We start from the raw sequence: 26,131 nt of genomic DNA on the forward strand, positions 1-26,131 counted from the left end.
TTTATTGGAGTCCCTTAGCAGAGACCAGATGGCAACTTCTGGATTATGTTCTTCTGCCTGATGACTCCTTTCATGTATGTGTTGGACTGGTTAACTGCTGAAGTAAGTTCCAACTAAAAAGAGTTGCGATTTTATGGTTTTACAGTAATATTAAAAAAAAATCAAATGTCTTGCTAGTTCTGTCTCCTAGCATTGTGGCATTTTCAGATGGCACAATAACAAAAGCCTCATCTACTATCTAGCTCTTTTCTCTTCCTCCTTCTCCTAGCTCTTTTTTTTTTGGGGGGGGGGATGGAGTACCTATGGAATTGGTCTTGGGAAAGAGTTAGTAACTTTCTATGATTGCTTTTGCATTCATTGTAAATAAAAATAATTCTATTTTAATTAAATAAAAGTTTTAGGATGATATGATTTTGTTGTCTCATTTTGGTTACTGTATTTTATTGTTTCATCACCATTCTATCAACATGATTTTCATTATTATTAATGTTTAGTTACCTTTATTGCCAAATTTCTTCCTTCCTGAGAACATGATGGTTTCTAAAATTAGCCAACTTTTGAATCCAACTAGAGAAATGTTTTCATTAAAAAGACTAGATTCTACAAATATTAAAATTTGTAACACTTTAAAAAGTTATAACCCCTTTTCATATATTATATGATTGAAGGCTCAAAATAATCTTAGGAGCAGGTAGCAATGGTATTCATGTCCCCATTTATAGATAAGTTAAGTTAGATTCAAAGAAATTAAAGGACTTTTTATTTTGGTGAGGCAATCAGGGTTAGGTAACTTACCCAGTGTCATGTCACTAGTAAGTGTCAAGTTTCTGAGGACAAATATGAACTCAGGTCCTCCTGACTCCAGGGCTGGTACACTATCTGTTGGGATTGGAAGCTCAATTCCGTGTGGACGGTCTCGGGCGGGTAAAAGTGGGACTTCTAAATCTTAGAGTCTTACGAGGCCCTCCATGAACAGCGGGGATTTGAGAAGGTAAGACTGAGCTAGCTCGGCTAGCTCGGGTATTTTCGCCTCTCCCCGGGAGATAAGTGATGGGTGGAGTCTCCCTGCCCTCGAGGTCGTCCCGGATTGGAGCACACCTAGTTACCTAACAGCACGGTATTGAGATGCAAACTGTGTGGCTGAAGATTAAGTAGGATTGAGGAAGCCAGAAAGCTCTCTCTTAGCACGTGTGGAGCCAAAGAGGATAGTAGGGCTCCGCTTCTTTTCTTTCCTCTCTCCCCTCCCCCTCTCTCCCCGCTTGTACTTCTACTTCCAATCCCTTAAGCTTAGCCTCCTTAGGAAATCTCCCCCTCTTCCTCCTAAGGAAGAACTCTCCTGCACTTGTAACCTGGACCCTGTAATAAAGCTCAACCCCTGTTCGACTCTGGAACGTCCTTTCTCTCATACGTGCATCCGGTTTGGCCAACTGAAGACCTGGGACAGGTAAGAAAGACTCGGGTAGCCCAATACAGGCCTCTAGGCTTGGCAACTATCCATTGAGCCACCTAGCTGACACTAAGTGACTTCTAATAGTCACAGAGCTCGAGCCACAGATGAGAATGAAATCCAGAAATTCCAGCTCTAAGAACAAAGTTCTAATTATTACATCACAAAGAGAAATCGATTATGAGAGCCAAAGATGAGTCATAAAGAAAATAATCATTGAAGCTAGCTTGGTAAGGAGGGCATAAGCTGCCTCAGAAAGACAGATGGCTGTGTTCAAAATATGCTCACATAGTTGACATTTTAATAGGGCGAACAGCCTATGCCACCCCTATCCCTCTTGCCCTTCCCATGCCTTCTGTCACCTAAAGGAGAAAACAAAAGATCAGATTTTACAGACACATGCTCAATTATTTTAAAATGCTCAACTTGACTTTGAAATTGGCGAAATGTGCTCTGCAAAGGGATGTGGCAGTCATCAGAAGAAAACAGAAAAAAAAATAATAAGCACCGACTAGAAAGAAAGAAAAGCAATAAAGCTAAGTCAAGAACAACTTCAGGGGAAAAGAATAAATAGATGACATAATTTTCATTATTTGATATGGGTGGTGGGGATGTATCAGATCAACACATGGGGTTCTTTTTCAGGTCTTTTTTCAGGATGCACTTGAGACTCTGAACTTGTCCAGTAGGTGCTTTAACTTTTGAAACTTCAATTGCTATTTAAACCTATAAGAAAACTTGGAAAACCAATTTCAAATTCTGTATTAACTTGTTTTCTTGAAGGGAAAAATAATTGTTTTCTATCTCTTTTTTTCTACAGCAAAAAACTCCACTTACTTTTGCTACTCCCATTTGAAACAGAGCAGTCATGTATTAACTTGGTATTTCACAAATTTCAAGGAAAGATTTCATAATTTAAAAAAATAATAATAATTTTGTTTTTTCCCAATTAACAAGAACATTTATTTTTTCTCCCTCCAATTCCCCCAACTCAGTGAAAAAGAAAACCTTTCTAACCAATTTGCTTACTCAGTTACAAAGTCAGCTCTCAGTAATACTTATAGAGCAGGAAATATTATTAAGTACCCATCTAAGTGAAGACAGGTGTGAAATCACACAAGTATAACAAAATACAATACTCAGGCCTGTTCAGAGATCACAGAGTTTTACAATCAAGGGTGACTTTAGAGAAGCTCAGCCATCCTCATCTGATAGATCAAGAAACAGAAGTTCAAATGTAGGGAGGCCACAACAACCAGAGAGTTAGTAACAGAGTGGTGCCTATAACCTACATGTTCTCCCCTGTAACCCAGTCCTCCTTTGTTTCCCTTTCCTTTCCTGATTCACCTGTAAGTTAGACTTCTCCTTACCAAGGACCCGTAAGGTTGCTGTAATTAGTCCTCTCAGGAAACTGTGCACAGATGTTTACATTTAGACAGATATTAGATTCAGTAAATATATCAATAGTTCATCAACTATTTGATTAAATATTATTTTAACAAAATATTTCATTTATATGGAGAGGTGGCTATTAGATATCTCCCATTCATTTAGCTCTCTGAATTTAAGTTTATTAGAGGCACCTGAATCATGAAGTTTGTAATTTATATGACATTTTTAGATGGAAGAAAGGAAGGAAGGAAAGAAGGAAGGAAGGAAGGAAGGAAGGAAGGAAGGAAGGAAGGAAGGAAGGAAGGAAGGAAGGAAGGAAGGAAGGAAGGAAGTTAGGGGAAGGAAGAAAGGGATAGATAGGGAGGAAGAAAGAGAGATGAGAGGAAGGGAGGAAGGAAAGAGAGAAGAAAAGAGAGAGATCGTTCATAAAACAATTACTATTAGTCAGGCACTTGGCTAAGCACTGAGCACACATATACAAGCAAACCAACAGTTCCTTTCTTAAGGGACTTTCTTAAAAAAGCTTAACAATCTAATTGGAAAGAACTCAGTATGAAGATTATGTCCATAACAGAAAAAACTTTTAAAAGTTTTAATACTGTTATACAAAAGAGGATTTTCTGTATTATATTAACCTAGATATAATGAATTTAGTGAAACAACTGAATTTTTCTAATATTATCTGGAAAAAATATGTGATCTCATCCATAATACATCCCAGATATTATTATTGTCATATGTGAAATGGTAGGGAAAATACTAATTACATGCTATTCATTTCATTGACACCGCATGAATTATTCATTGGGGATAACTAAAGGCTAAATCAGGAAATTCTCACATATGTCTGAGTGATGACAAGTCCAATTATTAGTGATAGATTTAATGCCATAAGCTCTGTTCTCAAATGATGCTGAAGAAGATGACATCCAAGCAATTTCATCTTATTAGACTGAAATATAACTCAGCACATTCTATTACAAACTTATTAAACACTTCCTAGCTATATTTCAGGGCAAGTAGGTGGCACAATGGATAATGTCATGCCTGGAGTTAGGAAACCCTGATTGTAAATTTGGTTTCATATACTCACTAACTGGGTGACCCTGGACAAGTCACTTAACCCCGTTGTCTTAGTTTCCTCATTTCTAAAGAGAAGGAATTGGCAAACCACTCAAGTATCTCTGCCAAGGAAACTCCAAATGGAGTCATAGAGAGTCGGAAATATGATTGACAGGACCATGCAGCAAAAAGGTACTTTGTGCTATGCTAGTCTTTGGAGATGTGAATCAAAAATGGTTCAGTCACTGCCCTCAAGGAATCATGAAAGGCAACAGTTCAGAGTTACAAGGAATTTCAGAAGTCAAAAAATCCAACCTGTGTAGAGACAAAAAATTGTTTTGAACAATAGACTTGGTTAGGGATTACCAGAACTTTCCTTGAAAACCTCAAATAAGAGAAAAATCTACTGTTTCCTGAAATAGCCCATATCGTTTTAAATTATCGAATTGTTAATTTTTTCAATTTTAAATTATTTTAAAATCTTAAGCTTTTAATTTTCATATGAAATTATTGTTGTGAATATAGCAGGGATATGAGAGGTCTGATTTGGAAATCAACTCTCTCTACAGCATTTCTCACTTTTCCTTATAGGGAAGTAAAATTTGCCTAGTTATGTCCTGTGGGCATAAAGAGAAGTACAATGCCTTTTATATATGACAAGTGCTTTAAGAGCTTAAAGGAAGCAATCCTTTCTTTCCCCACTCTACTCTGTGCCATCTCAAGTCTTTTCTTCTCAAGGATTGTTGCTCTTTCATTTCAGTTCTGTCCAACTTTTCATTACATCATTTGGGGGTTTGTTAGTAAAGATATTGGATTATTTTGCTATTTCCTTCTCTGATGGAAGAAACTGAGGCAAACAGGATTAAATTACTTGCCCAGGGTCACCCAGTCTATGGGAAGCCGTATTTGAACTTGGGTTTTCCTAATTTGATGCATGGTGCTCCTATTCACTGTGCCATGTAGCTTCTCCCAGGTAACCACACCCAATTTCTTCAAATTATCAGCTGAGATGGCCTCAACTCAAGACATCTGACCATTATGGAAAGTTTCCAACTTATTGATATGCTTCCTCAGCTATAGTCCTGAGAACAGAGACTACCATACTGTATCTGGATTTAATCTTAATTTAATTAAAGACTATCACTCCCATAGTCGGACAATTTGATTCAAGGAAGCTTAAAATTGAAACAATATTCACTTTACAGAGAACTTTAAGTTTAGCAAATTATGTTGTTGTTGGTGGTCCTCTGTTCTTGAACAGGACCATGACATCAGGAAGGATATATCACGACTTGCAAGTGAACTGAATTTAAGTGAGAAGGGCTGTACAAAGTCACCAGCCTCACTCTTCAGGAGCCCTTTGAGTCCAGTGGCAAGATATAGATTGGGATGACTGGAGATGGCCCTAGATGTAGTGGGAGCTTGGTCTTTTTATGTTCAGGACACTCCTAGGTCTCAGTCTATCTGAGGAAATGCCCATTCAGTGATTAAGGCTAGGTAAAAAATGAGGCAAAGAATGGCTTCTTTTATCTGGTCAAACAAAATCAATCTGGGAGAGGAAAACCCTCAGAATTTCTGAACAAAACTTTTCCACTTGCTCTGATCCATCAGAATCCAAACAATGACCAAGTGAGACTTGAGCTGGGACTTACTGTTGTCCAATCAATGAGAGTCAGAGTGATTTTGGTTCAAAGCGTGGTCCTAATATCTCCTTCCTGATGCCATGATCCTCTTTGAGAATGAAGGACATACAACTGAGAGTAGTAGTAGCTGCCCCACTGGGGAACCAACTGGCCAGTTCTGGTTGGGCAATGCAATTCTCTCCCTCCTTCCTTCCCTCCCTCCTTCTGTCCTCCCTCCCTCTTTCCTTCCTTCCTCCTTGCTTCCTTCCTTCCAGCCAAAGCCGCAGTAGGTCATTGTTTGGATTCTGATGGATCAGAGTAAATGTAAAGAACAATTGTTTCTGTTTTGTCCAGGAACCCTGAGGATATTCCCCTCCCAGCAAAACATGCATACGTGCATGCATACATACATACATACATATATATATACATGACATGAGCAGACACATCTATACATACACACATATGTATGCACACATAGACAGACATGTATTTCAGATTAATTATTTGTCCATGTCTCACTCATCTTGGGCATGGCTAAACAAATGTGAGTGTAATCACATAATGCAATGCCATTGTACCACGAGCAATGAGAGAGAGAAAATTAGACAGTTTCAAAGAAACTGGGAAAACCTCTATGAGCCGATACAGAGTGAAATGAGAGCCAGGAGAATAACTGGCCCATACTAGCATCTTATTAGGGCTCTCAAGCAGACTTTGGATTCAGCAACAACCATAGGATCATCAGTTTAGCAGGAGAGAAAACTTGGATGTCATCCTTCATTTTAGAAATGAGCAAAATGAAGCCCAGATAAGTTAAATAAATAACCTAAGTCCACACAGGTAGCAAATATTAGAGGCAGAATTTCAACCTAGGCTCTCTGACTGCAACCTAGTCGGGGTTCAAGATGAAATAACTGGATGATAATGGAACAATGGACCGTGTGGAACAGAAGTATGGAAAGAAATAGGACAGATAAGTGTGATTTAGAAACATCAGGAAATGTGTCACAGAGGAAGTGAGTCTTGAGTAATGGCAAGTAGCTAAACAAGCTAAAAAGAGGAGGGAGAGACTTTTTAGGTGGAAGATGAAGGTAAGCAAAGATATGAAATGTTTTCTCTGTCAGTTAACAGTTGGTTCATTCTGCACAGCTCAACTTTGCTGTGTTAGAGCAGAGAGCAAAATGATTCCTGAATAGGTATTAGTAGCTTTATAAACATGTTAAAACAATTTGGAAGATGAAATGTACTGTGTCACAGAGTGATCTGTTTCATAAGCCTCATTAGTTGATTAATTGGATGACCTCGTGCCATTTTTTTTCCATGTGGTGAAGATGTAACCCTTTCCCCCCTCACTTCTGGAATGATTATTTTCATGGGTTTTAAAATGTGATTGTGTTTCAAAAAACTTGTTTCATCATAGAATTAATGGATGTTGTGCTGTGTTCACCATGCTAGACACCGAGTGGGGATAAAAAAGAAAGAAAGAGAGAAAAAGAAGTCTTGGATCAGATAATTAGCTGAATTCTTGTGAAGAAATCAAAGAAGTATTTGGACAAAAAGCAAAAGCAAACGAACACCAAAAAAGATGACTTTGAGCATTGGTCATTCATTTGTCACCATAGTTTAAAGAGTCAAGAATATAAAAGCAACTTACCAATTCTACATCTTCACTGCATATTTCTCCTATCACTTTATTTTTATTATTTATTCCCCAAACATATACTTTCACATGTAATATTTTTGTGCTGTCATCAGTATTCATTATCACCGCATCTGCTCTCCAACCAACTCTTCTATTCCTTTTTTCCCCATTTAATAGTGTTTTATTTTTCCAATTACATGTAGAGACATTTTTCAACATTCACTTTTAATAGCATTTTGAGTTCCAATTCTTTTCCCTCTCCCTCCATCCTCTTTCCCCTCCCCAAGATGGCAAGCAATTTGTTATAGGCTACACATGCACAATAATATTAAATATATTTCATGTTAGCCATGTTGTGAAATAAGAATCAGAACACAAAGAAAATACCATGAGAAAGGGAAAAAAAAAGTGAAAACATTGTGCCACGATCTGCATTGAGACCCCATACTTCTTTCTCTGGATGTGTATAGTTTCTTCCATCCTGAGTCTTTTGGAATTGTTTTAGATCATTGTATCGCTTAGAAGACCTAAGTCTATCATAGCTGATCATTGCACACTACTGCTGTTATTGTGTATTCCTGGTTTTGCCCACTTCACCAGCATCAGTTCATAGAATTCTTGCCAGGTTTTTCTGAATTCTGCCTGCTCATCATTTCTTATGGCACAATAGTATTATTCCATTACATTCATATACCATAATTTGTTCAGCCATTCCTCAATTGATGGGCATCCCCTCAATTTCCAATTCTTTGCCACCAGTAAAAGACATGCTAAAAATATTTTTCTACATGTGATATTTTTCCATTTTCATGATCTCTTTGGGATACAGACCTATTAATGGTATTGATGGATCAAAGTGTATGTAGAGTTTGGTTGCCCTTTGGGCATAGTTACAAAATGCTCTCCAAAATGGATTGGATCAGTTCATAACTCCATCATCAATGCTTTAGTATTCCAATTTTCCCACATCTCCAAAACATCATTTTCCTTTCGTGTCATATTAGCCAAGTTGGTGGGTATAATGTGGTATCTCAGAGTTGTTTTAATTTTCATTTCTCTACTCAATAGTTATTTAGAACATTTTTTCATATGATTAGAGATATCTTTAATGTCTTTATTTGAAAACTGCCTATTCATATTCTTTGACCATTTATCAATTAGGGAATGATTGGCCTTTTTAAAAATTTGGCTCAATTCTCTATATATTTGAGAAATTAGGCCTTTATGAGAACTACTGGTTGTACAAATTGTTCCCAGTCTTCTGTTTCCCTTCTAATCTTGGTTGCATTGGCTTTGTTTGTATAAGAACTTTTTAAATTTAACATAATCAATATTATTCATTTCATATTTCATAATGTTCTTTACCTCTGGTTATAAAATATTCCTTTATCCATATATCTGACAGGTAACCTATTCCTTTCTCTCTTAATTTACTGATCATACCCATCATGTCTAAATAATGTACCTATTTTGACCTTAACTTGGTATAGCATGTGACCAGCCTCCTCTTCTTCTGGGCTTCATATTATTGCTGAGGGCACTACCATCTATTCATTCCTCCCAGTCAATCAGGCTCCCAAAATCACTGTCATTTTTTTATTGTTTACTCTCATTCATTCTTTGTAATATGGAATAAATTCTTCCACTTCTCAGGCCTATCAGTCCCTGTTATATAGGCCTGTGCAGTAACCTCCTAATGACTCATCTTCTCTCAAGTCTCTCCCCTTTCTCTCTTACACCAAAGTTGTCAGAGTTATATACTTAGTCAGACTTAAAGGTCTGACTTCCTCTATGAGCCAATACTCAAGGAATTCTAGTTACTCTTTTTTACCAAACAGATGATTCTATGTTGGATATTTAAAACTCTTTACAATCTGATCCAATTTCATTTTTTTTTGTTTGTCTGTAAATTGCCAACCCCACCCCCTCCTTTGACTTCCGTTGTTCAACCATACTCACTTTCTGATCTTCACCCATGATAAATGCGCTCTTCCCTCTCTGCCTTTCCATTTTAAGAAACACACTCCATTTCCTATTGATCTCTTGGAATTAAAACTCAACTCAAGAGTCTTCTTTGGCAAAAACACTTTCTTCATCCCCAAGCTCTCCTTCTGCCCTGGCCCCTAATGATAGTATTTTCTCCACAAAATTTACCTGTTTTCTACTTTCTGTGCCTTTACACTCTCTCTCTCTCTCTCTCTCTCTCTCTCTCTCTCTCTCTCTCTCTCTCTCTCTCTCTCTATATATATATATATATATATATATATATATATATATAAAATACATTAGTGAGTGTATATAATGCCTATTTTATGTGTGTCATTCTATATATTTATATACATATATATTCTACATATATGTACATATATATTCTAACATTATATGACTGTATAGAGATTATATGTACATGTATGTACAAATATGTATGTATGGATATCAATACACATGAACATATTGTCTTCCTTGACAGGGCAAGGACTATTTTACATTTGCTTTTATACACCCACATTGTAACTCCTGACACACAGTAAGCACTTAATAAATAGTTGGTATTTTGCTTGACTATTTAATCTCCGTTAATTCCATTCAATTTAGATCACTAAGCATATATTAAGCTGCCACTGGGTATTCAATAGAATGCTAGATTATGGAAGTACAATGATAAATACAACATAGTCCCTTCCCTATGAAACTAACAACTTGCTGGAAGTAAATAACACATACACAGACAAGTCAATACAAAATAAAGAAGAAGGAGGATTTAGGGTATGTAAAACACTAACAACTTGAGGCATAAGGAAAGGCTTCTTGTTTTTGATTTAACTTGAGTTATGGCTTGAAAGAAATTAGAGATTCCAAGAGAAGGGAGATGATTCAAGACTTGGGAAGCAGCCTTTTCAAAGGTGTGGTCATCAGAGATATAATACCTTTGGTTGCATAAAGTAGGTGCTTAATAGAACTATAGTATCTCAGAGTTTGGAAGAGCTCTCAAAGGTAATCTGGTTCAATGGACAGTTAAAGAAGAATCCCTTCTAGAATTTCTCCAATTAGTGGTTATCTGGACTAGGCTTGAAGATGTCCCCTATCAGGAAATCCACTATGTTTTAAGATAGCCCACTTCACATTTTCACAGCAATAATGATCAGGAATATATCCCTAATGATGAGCTAAAATTTGTTCCCTGTATCTTTGCCACAATGGTCATTGACATCAAGCAAAATTAGTATAAAGATGTCCATGTGAAAGTCTTTCAGATACTTGGAGATGACTAAGATACGCCCCCTGACATTTTCTCTTATCCCATTTAAACCCCAAAAGATTCCTTATCTTTTTCTTGCATTATTACCTGTTTTCAGTTTCTCCATGACCCTGGCCACCATTCTGTGATATGTTCAAATTTGGTCAATAACTTGAATAAATTTCCAAGAGAGCAAGCAATGACCAACATTGGAAAAGGCTGCATGAGGAAGCAGAGGAGTGCTCAATCAGTGGAGCTCTCCAGGTAGAGGCTGGATAATCATTTGCCAAGAATGTTACACTTGGGTGAGGTCCATTTTGAATTCAGTAACCTTTCAGTTCCCTTTGAACTCTATATTTTGGTGAAACATTTCATAATATGCCACTAAATACATTATGAATGGGCAGCATAGAGGATAAAGAACTGGACCTGGAATCAGGAAGACCTAAATTCAAATTTGGCTTAAGACACAGTAGCTGTGTGACCCCACACACCCTTGTTTGCCTCCGTTTCTTTATCTGTAAAATGAGCTGCAGAAGGAAATGGCAAACGATTCCAGTATCTCTGCCAAGAAAATCCCAAATGGACTCACAAAGAGTTGGATATGACTGAAAATTTCTAAATAACAGCAACAACTTTATTATCATCCTCTCATTAAATAAACATTTATTTAGTGCCTACAATGAGTCAGGCACCATACTAAACATTAAGGATAAAATGATAAAAATGAAACATTCCGTGCCTTTAAGGATTTTACATTATGTTAATGTAAACATATATATATATCCATATATAGACAGATATATATATACACTCTTCTATTAGAGATTTTAAGAATATTCTCTGACCCCTTGCAAAAGTCACTATAAGTTCTTCCCAACTCTTTGAATAAATGTGCAGTTCAGAATGTCTCACCACTTATCCCTGGCAGGAAATAGGCTATTTGGATGAAGATTACATCTTTTTCAAAGAGAAGGGAAGTTGGTAGAAATGAACATACACTTTCACACTTGAGGAAAAACATTTCTGGTTTTAAAGCGTGGCCTAAACCCCAGCACTCCCTGTTCTTATACTTGCAGCATGTAATGCCACCTAACAGTGATAAGATAAATGGAAACATTTGTCAGTGAAATGATTTTTGAGTGAGAAACCTGTTTACGGATTATTTGGTGAAATAACAAGGCTGGATTCAGGACAGAAAGGGTAATTGGCCAGTATCCAAACAGAAATGCACTATATGAGGTTTATGCCTGTCAGACATTTTGTCCTGATATGAGAAATACTTCGCTTACACAAAAATAGCAGCCCCTTCTCCATCTACCACCATCTTGATACATGAGCCCATCCAAGGAAACAAGAAAGGTTAGGATAGCAAAAAAGAAGAGAAACCCTAATTTGTAAACATCGTCTTCATCAAGAATGGCATTTACCTACATAGGCAATTAATCTTCCTGTGAATATATCATTAAATTTTGGAGGAGAACCTCATTAATATTAATTCTACCTATGAGATATTGGGAATTTGTGATAAGTCAGATAATAATGAAGCCATGATTCATGTTTGCCCTTTGGAAGGAAGAAAAATAAAACAGGGTTTGCTGAGAAACTTCAATGTAAACAAGATCATCAGGGTACTGTTTAGCCATGTGGTGCCAGCATAACTCCTCAGTGTTTTGGAAACAGATTATAATAGAACTGAGGAATGTTTAACAAAATTAATAAGAATTCAGTACAACATAGATAATGTTCATTTGTAGTTTTCTAAGCCACTGTCAATTTATCACTATTTTAGTTTTACACCCTTGGTTCCACCTAATTTTTCAGGACACAGCCTAGACCTGTGATTAATATGGTATAAAGAGGTCTCAGGGGAGAAAACTCCCTCTACCAAAACAGAATGGCACCTTCTCTGTGCCTGAATCTGATCAGAATGCTCAGGGCATGAGAAGTTAAATGATTTACTCTAGGACACAGAGCCAACATGCATCTGAAGCAGGATCTGGCTATAGGTTTTCCTACATCCAAGGTCCATCTACTATCCACTATTCCAAGTTGAATCTCTAATTCACGTAATTTTAATAATGAGAAATTGCCTTAAGAGACATGACTTTCAAGATTCAAATTAACTACAGGTAACAAAACTGAATTCCTTTTTTTTTTTTTTTTAAATTTGTAATAGGCCTTTCATTAAGTATGGCTGGGTTCATCATCCAAGTAGTCTGAAATATTGAGTTTGTAATATGTTAGGGAGGAACTGTTTCACTTGGTGAAAAAAGCTGGGCTAAAACTTTTGCAAAGTAACTTTGGTGACATTAGAAACATGATCTTCTAGATTCTCCTTAATCTTTCAATGAATTTGAAATCCTTCTTGGTTCCACTTTGAGGGTCTCACAGGAGAAACTGTCAAAGTAGTACTTCTTCTGATTACATTTTTAGAAACCCAAATAAAATGTACCTTTTTGCTTGTCACGGCAGCTGGAACTTTTGAGTCATTTGTATTGGGCAATGGCAGCCTCCTCTCAGTTAGTTTGGACGGTATTAGGCTCGTAGCTGGAGGTTGATTGCGTAGAACAGACGTCAGGCAGAGCTGTACAGTCTCCTTCAGAGCTTTCAACTGGGACTCCTAGGGAAAGCAAAGGGGTGTGAAGTTCTCAAAAACTGGGTCCAATAAATGGAATACTCTTATACCTGTTCCCTCCATGGCTACCAACTACACAGTTTATAACAGTCACATATTTTTAATTAAAATTAAGCCAACCCAACATGCTCTTATTATAACTGTCCCAGTCTTAACAATTCATAATCTGTTTCTCTTACACTGACATATCAGAGTTATTGGATTGAAGCAAGCTATCTATGGATAACTAAATAAGAACATTTTGTGTTTACAAAAGGCTAAAGGAGTTTATTTACCCTTTAAGGGGAAGTATTAAAAGAGAGTATTTCTGTTTTACAGACAAGGGAAATGATGACCCTAAACATAAAAAGACTTAGTCAAGGTAACCAAATAACAGAGGCAGGACTTTGATCTGAATATTTTAATGCTGAAATAACCACTCTCTGTCAGTCCATGTTAGTATGGGAACTTTGTATTTGGTCCTGGCCTTTGAATGACAATAAATATTATCAAGTCTGTAATATACTCCAAATACCTATTTACTTTGACTGGAGAAATGTTGAGTTTTCTAGCAAACATAACATCCCAACATCCCCAATACTGACAAAGATTTCCTTGACACAGAGGACCAGGGAGGGGACCTCAAGTCAAAGAGTTTTGTAGCAGTGACTTATTTTTAATGTATATGTGGTCAATTGAATAGGTTATTAGGGGACTAATCATTCTGGGAGACTGAGGAGTATCCAGAGTATCTTCTCTTGTAAGGCTGGAGGGCAGGGCAAAGAAATTCTCCCAAGGCCTCCATTTAAAGAGATCTCTCTAGCCAGCCACCCCTTTCATTTCCCATTCAAATAAGCTCATTGGACCAGACTTCGTCCTGCCCTTTGGTTCCTCCTTCTCAGCCCATTACACAGTCAAGATCAGAGGTTATCTGTTTGGTAGCTCTATCCTAAGCACTTAGTACAGTTCCTGGCACATAGTAGTCACTTAATTAATGTTAACTGGTTAACTAAGAGTAATAAACAAACAGTCCATTGTAGATACCACACCCAAGTAAAGAGGTCTGAAGACATTCACTAGTCTTTACACCTCTCTACTTCCCATCTCAGACAAATGACTCAGACTGACCCGACTCCTGGCAGCAAAGACATGGCAAAGAAAAGCAATAGCTGGTGCTTACCTTTCTCCTCAATGACAGGCCAAAGTCAATTCACATTTGAGATATCACCTAATTCCCTGAATCTAAAACTGACCAGCATGGATAGGTAATGAGGGCAAGAGAGAGGCCTTTGTATTCTTCTGTTATGAATATTCCTGGGCCTACATAGGGCACTAAGAAGGGCCTTAATCTTTCCTCCATGGGTACATAGATGGAGAAAACAGCAGGCCTAGAATTTATGCCAGAGAGTAACTGTTCCTTGTCTTTTCATTTTCTTTCTCATAACTGTGTGAGGGTGGAAGGAAAGAGGAAAATGCTAATTATTATAATATGTATAAGCACATAAAATGCTTACATTACATAAGCAATATATTGGTGAGGAATAGCTTGTCCTTGGTATAAATAGGGGTGGAGGAAACTGAGCTCATTATATTCATATATAGGTGCTAAGTCCATAGACCAGATCCATAATCAGAAGTTTTCCCAGAGGGCAAGATTTTACTAAGACTATAAATACACGGTAATAAGAACTCCCATTTGGATAGTGCTTCAAGGCATACAGAGTGTTTTCCTTACAACAATGCCATTATGTACACAGTACAAATGTTATTAGCCCCATTTCTATTCATATCAAAACTAGGGTTCAAAGGGACTGTGCGGCTTACCCATGAGAACACAGTTAAAAAGAATCAGAGCTGGAATGCCAACTCAGACCCTTCGAACTCTAAATCCAGGGCTCTCTCTACTCCCTGGCTTAGTACAGGCACACCTCATTTTATGTTGCTTCAGAGATAATATGTTTCCTTGCAAATTGAAGGTTTGTGGCAACCTTGTTTCAAGGAAGTCTACTGACATCACTTTTTCAACAGCATGTGCTCACATCATGTTTCTGTCATGTTGTGGCAACTCCCACAATATTTCAAATGTTTTCATCATTATAATTATTATTACCCCTGTTATGGAAATTGGCGATCAACGATTTTTGATGCTACTATTGTAATTGTTTTGGGATGCCATAGACCACAACCATATAAGACCACAAACTTAAATGATAAATGTGCGTGTTCTGAATGTTTCAATAACTGGGCTTTCCCCTGATTCAGTTCCCCTGCTCAGGCCTCCTTATCCCCTGAGACACAATAATATTGAAGAATATTACATAGACTTAGCTGATAAAGTAGTAGAAGGGTTTGAGAGGACTGATTTCAATTGCGAAAGAAGTTCTACTGTGGAGAAATTGCTATTAAAAATCATTGCAGAAAAATCTTTTGTGAAAGGGAGAGTCCATTGACATGGCAAAATTCATTATTTGTCTTTTTTGTTCTTTTTGTTTTTTAGAAATTGCCACAGCTACCCCACCCTTCAGCATTCACCACCCTGATCAGTCAATAGCCATCAACACTGAGGTAAGACACTCCTCCATTAAAAAGTTTATGACTTGCTGAAGGTTCAGATGATGGTTAGCAAATTTTTTTTTAGTATTAAAGTATATTTTAATTAAAGTATGTGCATTTTTAGATGTAACATTATTACACACTTAACAGACTAAAGTATAGTATAAAATCATTTTTATATGCACTGGGAAACAAAAGAAAAGGATGACTTGCTTATTGCAACATCAACTTTATTGTATTGGTCTGGAACCTCATCTGCACCACCCCACACCACAAGCGTATGCCTATAATGTTGTTATTTGTATATTGTATAAGAAACAATCAATCAACACACATTTATTAAGCATTTACTATTCCAAGGACTGTGCCAGGGGAAGACTATAAAATCAAAAGTTGGAAGTTCTTATTCTTAAGAACCTTACATTTGATTGAGTAAGAGAGTAAATACACATATACAAACTATATGGATATAGGTATGCATGATCTATTGCATGCACACATGTATATTTACATATGCATATGTATGCATGTATAATATGGACATATGCACACATATGTATATATCTGTCTATATCCACACCTATATAGTATAAATATATACTGTACGTGTACATATTTATGTACATTTACTTTTATCCTTTGTTTCCCAAGTGACCAAATGACATCAGGAGTTATATCTTGAGTTGCTCATAAATTGGATTTAAGTGAAACAGAGAAGTCATCATCCTTTCTCTCTTCCAGTCATCTAAGTCCAATGGCAGGATAAAAGTCAAGAAAAATAATGATGCCCAAGATGCAGTGCTTAGCCTTTGTGCCTTTAGTGCCCAACCAAGCTCTAAGCTCTCTACAGAGCCTGCTTCAGCTGCCTTCGTGAATTCTGGAACAAATTGCTCTCATCTGCCCATTCACTCAGGGGAAGTCTTCATGTGCTTGACCTAGGCATCCCCGCCTCTCCCCTACTAGTCTGAGAACTCTTGGTTTAGGCTGTCTGATGATAAAATTGCCCTTGGTATGGCCACCGGGTAGAAAAGTAACCCTGAAAAAGGCTGACAAATCCTCACAACAGAGGTGCTACTTCTCCTTGAACACCCCACAGACCCCTATGTACATACACACACTAGATAATTATATGTCTGGTGTATATATATGTGTATATACACACATATATGTTGTGTTTGTCCTTTGTTCTTGAAGAAGACCATGACATCAAGATGATGACATGACTTGCAGTTGGCTTTGGTTTGAGTGAGGGATGGCTGTGCACATATTTGTAAACTTATCCTAGATATAATTCTATTTATCAGTTACACAGATAGCATCTTCCTTTCTAGGTACTTTGCAGTTAATTTGAGTATTCATAATAGTTAACATGACTTAGGGGAGATAAGAAAAATCTTGTTCAATGGAGAAGAAAAGAGAGGAGGTGAGAGGGGAAAAGTGAAGCTTACTCTCTTCACATATGGCTTAAGGAGGGAATAACATGCTCACTCAATTTGGTATGAAAATCTATCTTACAGGAAAGTAGGGGAGAAGGGGACAAGTGGGGTGAGGGGGATGATAGAAGGGAGGGCAAATGGGAGAAGGGAGTAACTAGAAGTAAACGCTTTTGGAAAGGGAAAAGGTCAAATGAGACAATATATAAAAGGGGGTGCAGGGTAGGATGGAGGGCAATATAGTTAGTCTTACGTAACATGACTATTATGGAAGTCTTTTGCAAAATGACACATATATAACCTGTATTGAATTGCTTTCCTTCACAGTGTGGATGGGTAGGGAAGGAGAGAGAGGGAGAAGTTGGAATTTAAAACATTAGAAATGAATGTTGAGAATTGTTACTGCATATAACTGGGAAATAAGAAATGTAGGTAATAGGGTATAGAAATTTATCTTGCCCTACAAGAAAAGAGAGAAGATGGGGAAAAGGGAAGGGTGGGGTGTGATAGAAGGGAGGACACATTGTGGGAAGGGGCAATCAGAATGCAAGGTATTGTGGAGTGGGGGAGGGGAGAGATGGGGAGAAACATTAGAACTCAATATTTTGTGAAAATAAATGTTGAAATCTAAAAATAAATAAATATTTTACATAGGTTCTTTTTTTTTCTTTTTGCCTAATTATCTTTCAGAATAGACCCAGCAGTGGTATTGCTGTGTTAAAGGGTATAGATAGTTTAATACATCTGGGTATAATTCTAGATTGCTCTCCAAAACAGCTGATCAGTGCACAATTCCACTAAAAATGAATTAGTGTCCAAACTGTTCCACATCCCCTCCAACATTTGTTTCCCTTTTCCCTTGTTTCCCTTCCCTTCCCTTCCCTGTTTCCAATGTGTAGCGATCCTTAGTGAGAACATAAAGGTGATAAGTCCAAATTTGTGACTTGTTCCACCCTTTGTTAAAACTTATTTTTCATCTTAGATTCAAATCTCCTAGGTTTTATCATTCATCCTTGCTCTCCTTTTCAAAATGATGCACTTTGATGACAAAACATTCTCTCCTTTGGCTTCAACAAGCTGGCCAGAACTTTCTGCAATGGAACCTTTTCTTTCCCCTTCTTGTCAAAATCAAATCACAGCTCATACTTCACCTAGGGACCATATGCTACAAGAACTTCCATTTCTGACAAGATATAGATCATTACAGCTGATCAACTTTATAGCTTTGCTACACATAATATTGTACAACTTAAAATTATGTGAAGTGCAGTGTACCCATAATATATATGATAAGATAAACCTCCTGGACAACACCTGGACATTTTCTAGCTTAGTTTCTCAACTGTATCATGAAGTCCTTGGCAGTAATGATGGTTCCCTGACAGCTCCCAAGGTGCCCAGCACAGACTCTTAGACAAAGTAGGTTCTTTAAAAATTTATTGTTTGATAGCACTTGACTCACATTTATTGTGTGAAATGATCACATCCTGTTTTCCATTATAATGTGTACATATGGGCATGCCATCTGCATGTGTGTTACAATCTTATTCACCTCTGCCCTCCTTGAGAACAGGTACCCTTCCTGGCATATCCTTGCATCATCCTCAGTGACTAGTCACCAAAAGTGTACATTTGATAAATATTTTCTGGATTAAAAACACTGAACTGAATAGCATCTTCAAAAACATCTCACAATCATGTTTTATTATTTTTCCAAGAGACAGTGCAACAATAATAGGAGAGCAGCTGTTACAGAGACTATGAATAATGTAGGGGAAAATAGAATAGATAGATTAGCTTGACTCAATGACCTTTCTATGTTAAGCTTTCTAAAATATGATGATTCTCTTAAAAGAGGGCTTATTGAATAGATAGCAAATAATAAAGAAGCTCTTTGAAAAAAATGTGTCTTTTCTGTTTTCCCCCGTGCCCATTCCAGTTTCCAGTCTATAAATGAACATACCAGACATTTCACTCTGCATTTTTATGTAAGAAAACTAACTCTTCTGTTTAACAAAAGAATGAAATTTAAGGAGCAGGTGAGGAAGAGAAGCATTACCCTTCGGGGAAAAAAATCAGGGGAGGAAGTTGTGTGCAGACAGTCTAGTGGAAAGGGGAGCCTGCTGATCCCACCTGCTGGAAATGGAATTAACCACAATATTTAACTAGGTGCCTTACAGATGAGAAGATACTGGCATTAACAAGCTTGCCAGTGGCATTTTGTAGCAGGAAAGCTTACTGCTCCAGAGGGGGGAGGTTGAGTAATTGCTATGTCAACCAATGTGGTTATCCTTGACAGTATTAGATCCCACCTCTATGTTGAAGTCCTTGTTCCCACCTGCAGTGCCACTTGGCTCAAGAGTTCCCCCAGAGATGATGTCTTCTGTGGTTGTTTTGAGACAAGTGGCAATTGTGTGTCTTGAACTAAGAAGGCACTCAGACATGAAATCAGGGCAAGTAGACCCCAGAGAAACCACTCTTTTATACTTTAAAAGAATCAGAGCTATTCACTCTGAGTAGTGTTCTTTCCTACTCCATGCCATAGAATTTCTCTACATCATGTCTCATTCTTTATTTGGGAGTTTTGTACTTTCGGATAAAGCCCTTCTCATTGCCAAGGCCAATTCTTCTACCTATAATTTGGATTCCTTCCCCTCACGACTAAGAGTTTTTCCTGCTTTTGCCCTTCCCTGCAATCTTGCCCATTCTACTGGTTATTCTTTACCTAAAGGTGCCCTCTTATCCCACATCTTTAAATACACTTCCCATTAACTCTTTCATTCTCTTCAGTTATGCATCTTCACCTCTTCTATCATTTATAGGTAAATACTTGCTATCTGAAATGCCTTACTTCTGAGGACTTTGCCATCTGCCTCCAATAGCCCCATACTACTAAGAGTTATGAAGTGCTCTAAGGGATGAAGCCAATACTATTTTCCCAGTCCCTGTACATCTGGGTCACTCCACATCTTTTGATACTATTGGCCACCCTCCATGTCTTATATGTTCTCTTGTGCCTAGACATCCATCACAGCATTTTCTCCTTTTTTGTACCACCTGACTCTTCATTGTCACTGTCCTTTCCTGGATCATCTTCTATCTCTTATGTCCTAAAGAAGGCCATCCTTTCTATCTTGCTTCCTCACCTCCATGCTCTTTATATTCTACTGTTGGCCACCTCATCATTCACATGCATTTAATTATCATCCCTCTTTGTATGTCTCCCAAAAACTGCCTATGCAACTCTTTCCTTAACCCTAGTTCTTCACTCTCCTCGGCCTAACAGATGGCTATATCGGTATGTTCCATTGATATGTCTAACTCCAGCTCTCAACTTGCTCTTTCTTCAAACTCTCATATTTCTAATTTGATTATCCTACCCCACTGTCATCCAAGTTCAAAATCTTGGTCTTATCAATTCTTGTTCCCTCTCCTTCATATCTACATCCAATCAGATACCAAGTTTTAACAATAATTATTATTTGTTTCCTTTCTTTTCAATCACATGTGAGCTATCATACCTTGAATCCTAATCAATTCTCCTATACTGTTTTTAAAAACTTTCTAAATAGGCTGCTTCCTTCCAAATTTCAAATATTCAAGGTAACCTTTCTACAACACAATTCCAAAGTCTTGACCACATCAGTTTCCTATTCCATTGGCATCAAGTGACTTTAGGATCAACTATTGTTTTATTGGCATTTATAGAAGTACCAAAAATGGTTCAATCTACTTCAAATTAGTAGCCTTTTCAAAATCTACATCTAGCCAAATTAGTCTCATGAACTCTGTATTCTATTTCTTCACCATCCTTACCTTTGGGAGCTATTCACCCATTACTAAAGTATATTTCTTCTTCACCTCTACTCAGGAGTCTCATCTTCCTACAAGACACAGCATAGGAAGTACTTCCTTTGTTCATCTTTCCCTTATTTCCTAATGTTGAGGGTTTGCAACATTCTCAAATTACCTTTTTTTCTATCACTTTCCTCTAGGCTCCAAAGCCTAATCACACTTGCATATTGGTTCCCCAGATAGTAGCTTGTTATCACTTGCCTCAGGGATCTAGGGGTAACACACTGAGAGGCGCTGGATTCCAATATTATTCCTTACAAGCACCCATCAATCATTATCATACCCACTGAACATTATTTCATAAATTAGCCAGAATTATCTTGGTTTTAGATATGAATATTTTATAGAGTTGTATACACTAAAAATTATACACAAACATTTCTCCTAAAGTCTGGGAAGCTGTCTCCTTTAAGCATATAGAGATCTAAATAAGTTAAATGGATAAAGGGAGCAGTACATGTCACAAGGGGTAAATTACAATCCCTGGTTAGATAAAAGTCCTTTTTTTTCCTTTGTGGAGTTCTCATGAAGTTCCGGTAAGTGATGCATAGTTCCCTTCTGTATCCAGAGGATTGTACCCCTTATAAAGTCCTGAAACCACACTTCTGTGCACATATCTAGGCTGTCCTCTTTCAGTGTCATTACTTACTGGTCCAGTTTCTCAAATGACATCGTATGAGAGGGGGAAGGAGAAGAGATACTGGAATGGATGCTATCTCTGGGTTAACCTGTTCCTTCCTACCTCTGGTTAAAGGCATTAGTTTGGCATTTCAATGTATTCCCAAAGTTTTACTCCTAAAGTAATTATTCCCATACTTTGCTTGAAATATTCTCCAACTCTGAAATACATAATGTTCAGACACATGCTTAATCTTTCAGTCAAACCCACTACATTTCCTCATATACTTTTCTCCCAAAGTCGAAAAACACCTACCCAAATCTATTAATTAGGTTATTTGAACCTAATTTATGCCTTCAGTTAACTGGTTCAATTGAGATGTCTAAGAATTGTTCATATTTATATCTAAGATGTATTTATCTCTTCGGTAAACGAATCAAAAAGAAATTCCCACTGATAATAGTACCATAGTGGAGATATTCTTGTTATCTATGTCAGCTGCTGTGTATAACTATCTTCCTCTTCTCCAGGAGACCGTAAGTTTTCTGAGTGCAGAAAATATTTCATTTTTGTCTTTTTATTTTTTTGTTCTTTTCATTTGGCAAAATCCTCAGTAGATAGGAGGTGATTAATAAATGTTTATCATAATAAATAGGCCATTATAAGTGCCCTCAGATGTAGCTGCTAGTTGCATAGCAAGAGATCCCCACTGAGACCTTCTTTTTCTCCTTTCTGTTGAAGATATTCAAAATCCAGAGACCTGAACTTTGCTGCAAAGCAAATAAAATTCCGTGTATCCTTAAAATATCTTCATAACCATCCTGAACTCAAATTATTTACTGGATCTGTTGTTTTTGTTTTGCAGTCATGTCTGACTTTGCAACCTCATTTGAAATTTTCTTGGCAGAGACATTGGAGTACTTTTCCATTTTCTTCTCCCGGTCATTTTACAGATTAGGAAACTGAAGCAAGTAAGCTTAAGTGACTTCCCCAGAGTCACACAGTTGGTTAATGTCTGAGGCCAGATTTGAACTCAGGAAGATGAGACTCTCTGACTCCAAGTCCTGCACTCTACTGAGCCACCTAGCTGCCCATTTACTGGATGTGGGACATATTTAATTACAAACAAAACAAAACTTTTGGTGACACAAATAGAATTTACCCCATGCTCTTCCTTTAATCAAATGCTATATCCAACTAATGGTATACCTGCAATGGCTATTTTGGATATAAATGCATGTACACATGAACTCAATAGGCCATCCATTCACATATGTCTATCAAAATGTATTTTTAATCCAGTTAATAGACTTCTTTTCAATTCAGCTTACTGATAACAGACTCTTTAAATAAATTATTTCAGAGTCACATTTACAAAGTAAACTTACATGCAGTTGTCAAACTTTAAAGTCTCATTGTTTCTAGTCAAAAACTTTCTTATAATCAGCAGACAGTAACCAAGGCAGGAGCTCGTATTCTCTGTACATGCTACCCAAAAGCACAGTTCAATCAAGTGACTAATTGTGAGGGCATAACATTTAATAGAATAGTGTTTGAGAAAGTCTTTTTTTCATTTCTTCTTCAAGAATATATCAATAAAAATACTAAAATTTTAAAAGACCAGAAAAAGAATCTCCAATACATGGAGAGATATAGTATAAAAAAAAAGAAAAATAAGAAACAAAGTTATTGATTTAGAGTTCAAAATTACTTTAGATAGCCTCTAATCTGAACCCACCATTTAAAGAAACTATAGCCTGGAGAGATGACCTGATCTGCCAAAGATCAAAAAGACAAAGGCAAAGCCAGGATTCTAATTCAGGTCCAAGCTGTCTCTACTAGAAAGAGTAAGATAAGAGTAAAAATGGGAAGAGAAGAGGTAGGGGAGAGCTGATTGAATTTGCCACGAAAACAATAGTCTTTTATTTGAAGACTGAGTTACTCCAGTCAGGAGAGGAAAGATTCTCTCTACCTCCACAAAGATATTTTGGAGGTTATTTTCAATAGCTTTTCATTTTTATCCTTTATTCTAATTTGATTTTTATTTCTGTGGTTGCTCCATTTGATTAACTTATTGGGCATAGCTGATTCTGCTACCATTTTCATATCAGCAATCTCTTGTTACATTTTTTAAAGATATAATCAGTTTCATTTTCTGTGGCATTCAATGCTTGCCATGGTCAGTACTTTTTAACTTTTTATTATTAAAAAATATTTTTAATTCATAGTATTGATAACTTTGAATAATTTCCAAATCTTTGGTCTCTTTTCCCCTCTTTCTAATAAACCATATTTTCTCAGATATTCTTCAGCATCATCTTTTATGCTGAGAATTCCAGTACCTGTTAATTTGATTTATAGGATTTTGTCAACTTTTTAAATAAAATTTCTCTACCTTTTCATGTTTTACAACAGATGTTGGAATTTAGTGTGAAATTACTTTCTTAGAGGTCTTTTGCTTATATCCATAAGAATTACAAGTTGAGAGGCAAAAATATCCCATGAAATTGTTTCTTGCTGCCTTTGAGATCATGATAAAACCATCTCTGCCAGCTCATTCGCTTGCTTCTCCAAGGAGAACATGTGAGTCATCCTTCGATTTAGCAATAACCTCCTTTTGACTTCAGATTTTATATCACTAGAATATCAATATTGATGTGGGTTCACATCTTCCAAAAGTGTAATGACTGAATATTGGACAAAAATTTTATATTTGCAGGACATACAGTTAATGGTTATGGATATACTATTAACTCTGAAGCTTAGGCCCCCTCTGCCTGCTTCACTAGTGACACTGTGGAAGCAGGAAGGGGACACACAAAATTTTATTGGTCATTTTTGTTATTTATTTTTTCTTTGTTTCAGATGTTACGGTGGTCAGTAATTCATCAGTTAGTAGCCAACTTTGGTTTGGAGAATCTCTTGTTAAGATGTAAACTCCTTGAAAGTAAGAAATATTTCATTTCTTTTACTTGTATTTCCAGTGTCCACCACACTGGATCACAGATAAGAAACAGACCTGTAATTTCATTGGTATTAGGAATTCCCTAGAGCAGGGTTGGGGAACATGTGGCCTCAAGGCCACATGTGGTCCTGTAAGTCCTCAAATGTGGCCCTTTGACGGAATCCAAACTTGTGAAGTTCTGTCAAAGGGCCTAGTGGGCCACATGTGACCTCAAGCCCACACGTTCCCCAACCCTGCCCTAGATAAAGAACTTTCCTTTAAGACTATAGATCAGGACCTTTGCTGCAACATATAGTTGCAGAGAGTTGTCCAGATCTCTGAGAGTAAGGTAGTTTGTCAAGGACCATCTATGCAGTGTTTTTCAGAGTCTAAAGCCAGGTCTCAATGCTCTATGACATACTTCCTCTAGTACGATGTAAACAAGGCTTTAAAAATGTTTGTTGATTAATTCTCTAGATGGTTTTCAGATAATGAATTCAGTCTATTGACAGAACTGTACTAATAACAATCACATCAAAGAATTTCAAACATTATATATTTTGCATATTTCATTGGGGAGTTCTTTTAGTGAAACATAATTAAAAGTATGTATACATATACATACACACGTACATATATACATATGTGTAAATATGCATGTATGCTTATATGTGTGCATAAGTTGGATCAGATTGAAACCATAAGTCACTTTTTATCACCTTGTTAAATTTGGAGAAATCTTTGAGGTTCCTTTTTGACCCATTTTCTTAAGGGCCCCCAAAACAAGGTGAGATCCATTATATTTGATTAATCCTTATTGATTTGTTTTGCATATCTAAAATCCAATGCAAAGGTTTAGATTGTAGATGAGTTCACATGCACATAAACCAGAACAAAAAAAACCTGAAGGAGTAAAGAACTCCTGGGTTCATGTGACATTTTTGAAATACACAGCTATGAAATACACAACTAAGTATGGACAAATTATTCTTTCGACTATAAGTTGTAGAAGAGTTGCTGATCTATATTGGTGAAATTTCTTCACTGAAATGAAATCACGTGTCTATTTCAAAAATAATTTAATGATTTCAAAGACTGCTATATATTTCATCTCATCTGATTATTGAGTCTCTTTGGACCTCATTTGCCATATCAATAATAATAAAAAAGGAAAGAAAAGAAAAGCCTGTATGAGGATACTTCACTGAACACTGGAAGCTGGTAATAAATAGTCTTTCATGAATGAATGCATAAATAACAGTGAGTTGATATTTATATAGAATTTTAAGGCTTGCATAGCACTTTGAATATAAAGTTTCTTTCAATCCTCACTTATGACTAGGGGAAAAAGCTAGAGTTGTTTAAGTAAATTCTCTTTTAAATGAGGAAATTGATGTTCAAAGAAGGGAAGGGACCTCCTGAAGTCACACTACTCAGAAGTGATGGAGGCTAAACTCAAAGTCACTTTTCTTGAGTCCAATATCTTTCTTCTTGGTGAATGATTAAAGAGGTGGAAAACTTCCTGAGATACGCCTTGTGGGCCAGAGCACATCTGCAGCATCATAAGCTGTTTCAGACTCCACATCCTTAGGAAGGATATTGCTAAGCTGGAGAGAGCCCAAAGGAAGGCATCCAGCATGGCAAAGGTCCCAAGAGTTTGGAGTGATGGGGAGCAGTTGAGGGAACAGAGAATGTCAAACCTGT

The 26,131-nt window shown here is 36.9% G+C and overlaps 1 protein-coding gene and 1 long non-coding RNA gene across 2 annotated transcripts in view; one reads left to right on the forward strand and one right to left on the reverse strand.

The window, feature by feature from the left end:
• The window catches only part of LUZP2 (leucine zipper protein 2), a 743,524-nt gene that overhangs the window by 134,122 nt on the left and 583,271 nt on the right, over positions 1-26,131 (reverse strand). The window contains exon 9 of the mRNA XM_072619311.1: positions 12,862-13,029. Coding sequence (XP_072475412.1) covers positions 12,862-13,029 — 168 coding nt within the window. The remainder of the gene's footprint in view (positions 1-12,861; positions 13,030-26,131) is intronic.
• Positions 1,355-24,407, forward strand: LOC140510588 (uncharacterized). The gene is made up of 3 exons (XR_011969299.1): positions 1,355-1,444; positions 15,521-15,588; positions 24,349-24,407. It is a non-coding gene; the product is annotated as an uncharacterized lncRNA (long non-coding RNA).

The sequence above is a fragment of the Notamacropus eugenii genome, chromosome 6 (genome assembly GCF_028372415.1).
Source record: "Notamacropus eugenii isolate mMacEug1 chromosome 6, mMacEug1.pri_v2, whole genome shotgun sequence".
In the NCBI taxonomy this organism is placed as follows: Eukaryota; Metazoa; Chordata; class Mammalia; order Diprotodontia; family Macropodidae; genus Notamacropus; species Notamacropus eugenii.